This window comes from Clarias gariepinus, chromosome 10 (assembly GCF_024256425.1).
Source record: "Clarias gariepinus isolate MV-2021 ecotype Netherlands chromosome 10, CGAR_prim_01v2, whole genome shotgun sequence".
Classification (NCBI taxonomy): Eukaryota; Metazoa; Chordata; class Actinopteri; order Siluriformes; family Clariidae; genus Clarias; species Clarias gariepinus.
The window spans coordinates 12,661,578-12,672,327 of NC_071109.1; the positions used below are offsets into that span (position 1 = coordinate 12,661,578).

General features: G+C 35.5%; 1 protein-coding gene across 1 annotated transcript; it reads left to right on the plus strand.

The window, feature by feature from the left end:
* Nucleotides 1–118: 118 nt before the first annotated feature.
* On the plus strand, nucleotides 119–4,809 carry LOC128532145 (uncharacterized). Its single transcript, XM_053506369.1, has 11 exons — nucleotides 119–155; nucleotides 1,008–1,176; nucleotides 1,347–2,813; nucleotides 2,959–3,051; nucleotides 3,150–3,254; nucleotides 3,337–3,446; nucleotides 3,539–3,733; nucleotides 3,828–3,990; nucleotides 4,071–4,236; nucleotides 4,530–4,624; nucleotides 4,705–4,809. The coding sequence occupies exons 2-11, from the start codon at nucleotides 1,020–1,022 to the stop codon at nucleotides 4,788–4,790; spliced, it is 2,637 nt and encodes an 878-aa protein (XP_053362344.1). The 5' UTR covers nucleotides 119–155; nucleotides 1,008–1,019; the 3' UTR covers nucleotides 4,791–4,809.
* The last annotated feature ends 5,941 nt before the right edge of the window (nucleotides 4,810–10,750 follow it).

Consider the following 10,750-nt stretch of genomic DNA (forward strand, 5'->3'; position numbering starts at 1 on the left):
CGAAAATTTGACCAATCATGTCATCCTTCAAGTTGAGAAAACAGGTTGGTTGGGAACTTTAAAGCTCCTCCCACTTTTACTTTACATATTTCTAGTAAAGTTAGAGAATCCTTCTACTGCCATCCAATAGTGCTGATACTACAGACCTTCGGCAGGTAAGTGAAGTTTTTGAACTACTTTGTATGAACTCATACTGTATCTCTTCAGATATAAGTATGGTAGAAAGTGTCTTGATCAGATGTAGTAAATATTATTTCTTAACTTTAAAACATTTGGTCAGTTTTAACCAAGTCAGAAAGTCAGTTTTAACCAAGTAGTTCTGTACTGCACTGAGACAGTCATAGGTGAACTTGTGGAACTTGAGCTCTTTATCAGACCTTAAACGTGTCAGTCCTCATAAAAGAAATCACGGTTTTAAAAAAGATGGAGCTGCGTTATCCTTTGCCTCTATGTGGAGCTACAGGGCCAGTATTAGAAGCACCTGTGTAAGCTGTGAGCAGAGGCTTGTTATGAAATGTAACAGAACTGAGAATGAATAACTGTCTGTTTTACAAGCCCTCTCCAAGGCTGGAGAGTTAGAGACAGAAAAAGAGTGTAACATTTTTTATTAGGCATGTATTTTAGAGAAAATAAAACCTATAGTTGCCAAATAAAATACGTACTATGTAAATTTCCCTTTATATTTCCTTATGGAGTTATGTCATGTATTGCAATTTGTGTATGTGATCATTTATAAATCTTAAGATAAAAAAAAGAACATTTAAGGCATATATTGACATTATTATTATTTGATGATATACAAACCCTGTTTATTACATTTGCTTACTATACATTAATATATAAAATATTTTTACATAAAGACATTTGTCAAATAAATAACCAGCTGATGAATATATATTTAATTACCTAAATTGTATTGATATTAAATTAAATGAGTATTTTATGGATATTCAGTGTATTACTGAAATACTGTACTTGAAATGTGACCACATGTCTGTCATCTAAAGTCCACAGATCTCATGGCGTCAGCGAACGGGTTTCCCGCAAGCTTTTACAGTGAGCCTGGTGTTCTTGGTTTTTTGGCCAATGGCATAAGTGCATCCTTAGTACTTCTGCAAAACTTCCATGCAGCCAGAACAGGAATTGCAGCATTTGGAGTGGAGAACATACTTGCAGGTCTTGTATATATTTGTACATGATGAAAATTAAAGGCCTCTCCCATCTTTTTTAAGTGGAAGAACTTGCAAAATACTTTTTTGCCCACTGTATACGAAAATGTATATATTCTTACACATTGTTTTATGCTAAAGTGCACATTAATCATCCAAATGTTTTTGTGTGTTTAGGTGTTCATCTGATTTTGATTGGTGGAGTGTGCCAAATGATTGCTGGCTTGTTATCCTTCCGTAAATATGATCATCTAAGTGCCACTTCTTTCATTGGCTATGCAGCACTTTGGGGAAGTTATGGTGCAACAAGAATATTTCTAGGAGCAGCTCAATTCAATATAAATAGTACTATGACAAATAGGACAGTGGTGGACCTGTATTTAAATCATACTGCTGTCAATCAGATCTTCATTACTACTCAGGGAATCAGGGAGTCAGCCATAGCTGGGCTGGTGCCCTATATCTTGCTTTCCTTACTGCTGGCCTTCTGCTCAGCCACAGTTAATTACATTATGCCTTTTGTGTTTGGATCCATCACCCTCACACTTGTTTTTGAAGCTGTGGGACTAGTGTCTGGCTGGGGACTTGTGGTATCAGGAGTGCTAGAACTTCTTATCTTGCTTTTTGCTATATATGGCTCAGCAGCACTGCTCATCAAAGGAGTGGCTCAACGCTATGTGCTCAAAGGTTTTGGTAATCCTCTATTTAATGTGCTACTTCTTGGGACAACCAATGCAAGCAGCTCCAAGAGTTTAGGGCAGGAGAAAAAGAAGAACACCAAATATGCTGAACCCATGGCCTTGGGCTTTTTCTGTGATACAGTATCACCATTCATATTTGCCTTCTATGCCTTTGGGTATTTCCCATCGATCACAGTATCTGCAGTCTGGATATCAATCAACTCTGCTGCTCAGCTTCTCTCCAGTTATTATTCATATTTGCGGCAGGATTGCTACCATGCCACCAAGTTTGGCCTGCACTGCACCTTCTGGCTTGTAAAGACCTGGGAAGAGCATGTGATATCTGTGTTAACAGGAAGGAGTGAAGCAGCAACAGCAAGGCAAGCTATGGTGGGTAACTGGTTTTTCCTAGCAGCCGCTTTACTACTTTGTGTTGCTAGTCTGAACATGGATATGCTGGAAATTATCCACAATGCCATGTTCTTTCTGCTGACTATATCAACAATCCCCCAGATTCCTCTTGATAGGTACTATATCTTTTATGGGGTGGCTTGCTCCATCTTTACGGCTGTCTCATTATATGGCACCTTTGCACGTCTCATTAACACCATTGCTGAAAAGTCACTAATTCCAGTTGGATTCCAGCTTGTCTCAACTGACAGGCTGGAGAGTGGCTTGAGATGTCTAAGGACATCGCAAAATATCCAGTGTCAAGAAACAGATACCCAACTGCCTGATGCTCTGTTTTACCTTACTAATGGTGTGGCAGCGCTCTCAGCCATTCAGGTCAGCCACCCTGGGCAGAGTTTTCTGGACTTAACTGTACCCTGGGTGCTTATCCCAGGGGCCATCATCCAGGGTTATGTAAGCCGATTACAGGTTCAAGGAGGACAGAGGTTTGGATCAGTTATTCCATCCTTCTATTTGGCCATTTGGGCCACCTGGACATGGTTCAGACTTGCAGGTATGTTAATGTTATATTGTAAACCTGGAACTTATTTAAGAATTACAATATTAGTTTATTGATAACATTTGACAAGATACACATAATCTTAAATGAAATCAATAGTCTTATTAGTAATACTATGATATTGAATGGTTTCTTACAGGACAACAGCTGCAGTTTTCAACTGAATCATCAAATGGATTTACAGCAGGAGCAACAGCATTTTTGGTTATTAACGCTTTCCTCATCCTAGTTGGTCAGTACCATGTCTATTTTGACTGATACTATTTTGGTGGTATTTCCATAAATATTTACAATACTATGCTAGATTTCATCCATTTTTATGATTTGCAGCTGCTTATGGAAATCTTGTTTTGCTGGCATTAACCATTATTATGGAGGTCATAGTGGTGTGTCTTCTTCTTTCCACTATTAATAGACTTCCATACCAGTTGGAAGGTAAAGTTTAATTTAAAGTAGACAATGCATCTCTGATCATTTATAAATCTTTAAATATTTTTAATACTATACTCTTTTCCAGTTGCCATGCTTTCAATATTTGCCATAATTTGCTTGTATGGAACTCTGGCATCACTTGTTAATTGCATATTCTCCAAAACCATAATACCAGTTGGACCTGCACTCATAAAGGTATTTTTAAATTGCAACACATGGACATTTAAGTTGTTAAAAAAAATTAAATTATTTAAATAGTTCATTTACTTTTTGTGTATTTTTCTTAGAATAATGATAAGAAGAAAAAAACTGCTGCTACAGCCCCATGTCCAATTCCATCTTCTCGTGGGACCAGTGGACTGCTAGAGATTGCGAAATTGCTGGAAAACAAAGGTGTATGTGGTATACCAACAGATACTGTCTATGCTCTGGCCGCTTCTTGCAAGCATCCAAGTGCAATAGAGAAAATCTACAATATTAAAGTGAGTACCATGCAATTCTTCATTTATATTTGATGTACTAACCTGTTTGAGAAAAATTTAACTTGTAATCATTTGCTTAAAATATCATCCACAGGAACGTCCTGCGGAGAAGCCCATCTGCATCTGCATTTCTAGTTTGGAGCAGCTTGTTCCAACAAAACCACCATTTAGTCCATTGCTCTGGGAGTTCATGAGAAATGTATATCCAGGAGGGATCAGCTGTATTGTCCCAAAAGGAGACTGGCTCCTTAAACTTGGTAAGACAGCAGCATTAGAATGTCTGATCAAACATTTTTATTTTATTATTGTGTAACTTGCATAAACCTATTGTTTTAAGGTGTGGGGGCTGCATACGATCGTGTGGGGACCAAGGACAGCATAATGATTCGTGTCCCTGACCACACAGTCACTGCCCACCTGTGTGACATCACTGGGCCTTTGGCTATCACATCTGCAAATCCAAGTGGTGAACCTGACAGCACACATCATGACATGGTTATTAAGTAAGTTGTATTTCATGACTCATGACTGTTTTTGTACATAAAAGTTTGTTTTAAAATCATCAACCCTTCTTGTAGCCAAAATATACACTGTATATAGATAGATAGGTAGATATAGAAATATATATGCATAGATCAGAGACTTTGTTATTATTGGTGCACTGAAATTCACTTATAGACGTTGTAATGATACTTACTGTTTATGGTATATAAACCACTGTGTAACCAAATGTTTTTGGTAGTAAATAAAAGTTTTAATATTAAGGTATAACAGAATGATTTTAAATGTCTACCAGGCGCCTAGGACACAAGATCCAAGGAGTACTGTGTGATGGGCAGTCCAATGAGCTGGTAGGCTCAACTGTGGTCAACTGCCTGAAAATAGATGAAGGTAATCTGGAACTGATTTACCAAATATATTTGAAGCCATTTGCCTTTTTAATTTGCCTCCTAATACAAATTGCTTTTTAGGTACCATACATTTTCTGCGAGAAGGTTGTGTTCCTGCAACAAAGGTGCAGCAAATTTTTGAGAAGGTGAAGAACAGTATGTTATAAGGAATAAAGCTACAGCGTCAAAACATAAAAAAATTTAAAAGAACTACTGTGTAAAAACCCTTTATAAAAATGCAAAATGTTTGACAGATTATTGGTAAATATTTTTAAAAGAGAGAGTATGATGTAAAATGACTACAACATTAAATCATGTTTTTTTAAACATTGTGGAATAAACATGCCCAAGAAAAAGGTTCTTGTATATACTTTATGTATATACAACATACTGTATTATTATTATTATTATTATTATTATTATTTTCTATTATTATTATTATAGATTTAATTTTTACAGTTTTGTAAATGGGAAAATGTAGATTAAATGTAGGAAGATGTATTTAACTGTAACTACATATATACCTGTATATAATTTTTATATATGTGAATGAAAGGCAGCTGATTCTATTCATAAACATAGACTCAGATACTAAATTATATGCTGGCATGTATATTAATAGTATTTATCATCGTATATAGTATCATTTGTGTTTTCCGTGGTTTATTGCCTGAAGTGTGAGATAAATAAATCAATAAATTTAAAAAGAAAGCATTCTTTTTCTTCTTCTTCCTCTTATTATTATTATTATTATTATTATTTCCTCTGACCAATTTCTTTTTCTGGGTATTTTAATAAAAGCATGAAATGTGGTAATAGAAAAGGTTATTTAAAATAGAACTATCTGAAGTGACAACAGTCCAATTACATGCATATCTTTAAACTAAGAAAAACAAAATTTATTGTAAGTGAATTGTTTAAATGATTATGACCTTTTTATGCAAAAACACAGTCAAAAATAAACTACAAAAAAAACTATCAAATACACTATGTGGAGGATGCCCATGTATAATTCCATTTCATAGGGTTGGTCTCTTTTTTGATCTTGTAGTAACCTCCACTCTTTCAGGAAGACTTTCAACTAGAATTTGGAGCATGCTTGTGGTGATTTCCCCCATTCAACCACAAAGAACATTAGTGAGATGAAGTACAGTACTGGTGTTGGGTGAGGGGGTCTTGAATTCATTCTGCAATATTTGACTTTAATAAAGGTAATTGTAATGTTGAAGCATGCAAAAAAGTATGGAGAATTGTGTGCTTCCATGGCAATAGTTTGGAGAAGGACCACGCGTGGATGTGATGGTCAAGTGTCCACAATTGTAGTCAAGGCCATATTATGTATATTAAAAAGGGGCAAGTGTAAACACTAAATGTGAATCAATTCATCCATTGCTGAACAAGTTGGTGTTAAGTATTTGGTATACACTGTTGCTCTATACTGTAGGTGAGGGAACTTTTTAAAAATAATAAAAAAGTAGCTTGAAAAATATTGGAGTGCATCATTATATCACAAAATATACAGTATAATGGCATACGTATGACCGCCCCCCCGATCACACACACACACACACACACACACACACACACACACACACACACACACACACACACACACACACACACACACACACACACGTTAGCTTCCTTTTCTTTCTTTTTAGTTCACTGGAAGAACACTGTTTTTTTTACAGTGTTGCCTTTCCATTAACATCTACTTAATATATACTTTATTTAAAGGCTGTAACACCTTAGTCTACACAGCCAGCGAATGTGAACAAGGAAGTTTTGGCAGCTGTTATTCTCCCTTAACTATTACTTTCTTTCTGAACAAAGAAACCATGAAGTCATTTAATTGTCTGTGAAACCTGGTTTAATAATAAATAAATGGAGGAAGGAGGATGCTGTTAAATCACCCATAACATTATAAAAGGAAACTTTCTTGAAAACAATCTCTTATTATACTCAGTAACTTTACTGATATTAGTCACTGGTCTTGAAAATGACATGGGAAAAAAAAAATGCATATAGTATGGCTTAGTCCTACAATACAAATCACAGTAGAAAACAATACTAAAGAGTAGTTAAGAAAAAAAATGTCTGAAGTGCCAAACCTCCAGTGTCACTCCTAAAAGCATGCAAACTGTATCTATGATTTTGTAACAGTTTGTGGTTTCCAGTTGAATGGAACTCATTACAGACACACCCTGCAACTCCTCCATAGTCCATTGGAAGCAGAGACCTGAATATCACCAAAACTATGATTGAAAACAACAATGCTGTAGAACAGTGATTCTCAACTCTGGTCCTGGAGGAACACCTGCCTTGCTTATTAAAATGTTTTTTGTTTCTCTAACACACTCACTTGTATAAAAAAACAAAAACAAAAAAACAACAGCTGCTTACTAGTTAAATCAGGAGTGTTGGAAGCAACCCACCAAATAGTGCTGTGCACGGTGCACTTGTCATCCAAGAAAATGGTGGAGAACCACTGCTCTATGTTGCCTAAAAATGAATAATTTGACTGAATGTTAGCTGAAATTTTTTGGTGGAAGAGGGTAGTAAGTCTTTATTTTAAAAGAAGCATCTGATTATAAACTTCACAAAATGGAAAAATGTTCTTTTTTTTCTTTATAATGCTGCCTTTCCAAAAATACCAAGTAAATGTACAGTAATCAAGCACATCCAGCTACCAAGACCTGAATGTTTAGTCTTACAATACAACCCAGAATAGAAACTAATGTAATATTTTTTAAGTTTATTAAAAACAATCAAAGATAACCTTCCAAAGCTATTTGAATATGTGTTTAGAATGTAGAACTTAATGTTTAAAGTAGCTAGTAAACTACTACTTTAGCATTTAAAAAAGACAAATATAGTAGCTCTTAAGGATTACACTTATGTTTTATTACAAACCATAATGGCATTAGTTTGACAACAATTATTTTGTTTTTATTTAGTTAAAAACAAAATATATACATACTTTATAGTTTAACAATTTTGTTAAGGCTTGTCATTAAGTAAAGTAATTTTTTTCAAGCATTTTTTTCAAGAGTAATATATAATTCATATAATCCTGTTCTACACCATAGAAGTGTGTAACACAAATTATCATCAATATAATACTCAAATAAATAAACAAATATGTTTAAAAAGTTTCTCTTTATTATAGTGTTTACAATTATATTTAAAGACTTAATTACTGTAACTTTAATTACTGTAATTTTTACTTATAGTATCCAGTATATGTGATTACACTGAAGGAATGTCTGGCATTATGAATGTGATTCATCCCCACATGTAATGGCTGTGTTCCTACGTCAGTAAGTTTTTTTTTTTATAGAGCATGTGACATTTTATGAAGACGACTATTTATTTTTCAACCATTTATTAAAAATAAATTAATTAATGTGCATATGTGCATGCTGACAAAAAAAAAGAATGTAAATATACTTATGTGGTGTCTGTTTAATTCAACTTTAATAAAACCTATTTAACAATACCTTTCACAAGCCCACTGTACAGGAATCAAGATGTACAATTACAAGATGTACAAGGTGTATAATTAGATTACCTAATTTTCGTGATCTAATTGTGGCAAGAAAAACCTCCCTGACATGGAGAACAACCATTAGTAGAAACCATGTAAGAAGAAACCAGAATGAAAAGAGTTCCTGGTTTATGCTGAATACTGTAATTAAAAAAAAAACAACATGTCTTTTCATAGAGTAATTAATTACTTAGATTTGTTGATTATGTGTCAATTTCTGTAATGCCTTTCTAATGCCCAAAATGTATGTATGCAATAAGTAAATAATGTTGGCCTTTACAGAAATCAAATAGCTTGTGCGCAAATGAAAAAAGCCTAGTTGACATTTACATTTAGGCATTTGGCAGACGCTCTTATCCAGAGCGACTTACATTTTTATCTCATTATACATCTGAGCAGTTGAGGGTTAAGGGCCTTGCTCAAGGGCCCAACAGTGGCAACTTGGTGGTTGTGGGGTTTGAACCTAGGATCTTCCGAACCGTAGTCCAATGCCTTAACCACTGAGCTACCCCTGAGCTACCCCTACCCACATTTGTAATTGTAGAAATAAAATCTGAAACCTCTTTCACTTTATGAACTATTTCCAGCATTGGCCATGTTTTTAATTTATACTGACCTATAATGTCCAGTTTTGTGGAAAGTGAGTGCAGGGTGAATTACTTTAAAGTTTGGATCTTCACTTTGATTAATTTATTAATAAGAAAGTAATTTATTTACTTGTCAAATGTTTAAGGAATTCTATTGACTTGTATGAACAATGATACTTGTGTCACAAATGTTTCCAGTCCCATATCACATTGTTATTTTCATTTAGCGCTTTTTTTGGGTTACTCAAGAATTATACACTGAGAGTGGAGGAAGTATATTCAAGACAATAGAGTACAAAATGCTGACGACACACAGACCCCGCAGACTGTGGCGGGGGTTTCAGACGAGACCCGTCGGACTTCTACAAAGCGCAACAGGTAATGACGTTTTGTCTAGGCTTCTGATTGACACCCTGTTGATTAAGGAGGCTCCTAACAGCACTTAACAGGGTGTTTTCTAGTTTTGTTATTGAAAAAGTTAATGAAGTCCTGACTCAAGGTAATGAATGTTGAATCAACCATCTTTCTAAATAGAAACAAAATACTGAAAATAAATGTCACCTGCTGTTTAGCGATGTTTAGTCACGTTATTTTGGTTTAAGCTATTTCTTGTATTTTTAATCACACTTAAAATACCGACGGTTATATGCGCATGCTTAATCTGCGGTTCGGTTCTGGTTTGGGTCTGTTCTCATGAATTGTAAAGCGAGAGGAACAAAGTATAAATATTGTTCATTCGCTAAGTTAAATATCATTAATTTTAATTGAATCTATCTCTATATTTTTTCACAGCAGTTTGTGACTGAAAAGTGTCCTGTCTGCATCTGACTTCAGGAGTTTCCTGACCAACCGTATGTAACAGTCATAGTATATAACGTACAGTTATTAAAGTACAAAACGTTTCTGTTGGTGTATAATTTTATTTTCTATGATTAATAATTATTTGTGTTTTTTTTATGTTTTGTACATCTTTTTGAATTGAGACCCTATTTCTTTTTTTAAATATAAAATAAAAATCTCTGTTTTATCCAGTTTGTCTTATGCTTCCTTTCTTTACAGAATTCTGTTGACCATGGTTAATTATAATTAACCGAGGGTATTTAATTAAAATAATGGGAGGGGGGTGTTTTAATAAAACAACATATATCCGACATGAATCATACATTTGGCAGATGTATGAACATCTGATTAACATCGTCCAAAGAGCGAATCAAGGACGTTTTAATTCATGTACGTCTTAAATACATTACGTAAGCTAAGCGTCGTTCTAACATCTGGCACGAATGTCTCGGCGACATCTGCCAGATGAGCAAACGCACTCTGCCAGACATCTGACATCTCCACGATGTGTGTGTTCTATCTGGGTAGTTTTTGCGTTTTTATGTTTTTACACCATTGGGCCTTTTTTTTTCTGTTTTTTGCCCTTTTTGGAGAACGTGTGAGTTTCTTTCATCTAAGAACAACAAACGGAATTCAGCTCCAAACATCTAAACTCTGTACGCTATAATGGACAATATTCAGCTTGTTCAGTGTGTAAAGTGCAGGATATTTAGACATACTTCCTCCATCGTTAGTTTTAATTTTACTTGTGATAGGTGTGTGTTAGTGAGCACTCTGACAGAGAAGATATTAGCACTAAAGGAGCGCATCCAGACTTTAGAGAGGGTTAGAGAGCGCGAGTGCAGTGTTATTCCCATAGCGCACAGTCTGGGTGCCGCAGGCAGAGATAACCAGCCCCCGACTCCGGCATTAGAGCCCTCACAGCGGGGCGAGTGGGTGACGATTCGGCGGCATACTCATTCAGCCAAAGCTAACGCTAAGGCTAGTCTACCGGAGCACACCTCCTCTGCGCTTCAAGTGTCCAACAGGTTTGCCCTCTTCAGTGATGCACCCGCTGAGAAACCTGAAAAAGCTCTGGTTATGGGAGACTCTATACTGAAACATGTGAAATTAGCCAGGCCTTTAGGGGCGCCAGCGGCAATGGTTAGGTGTA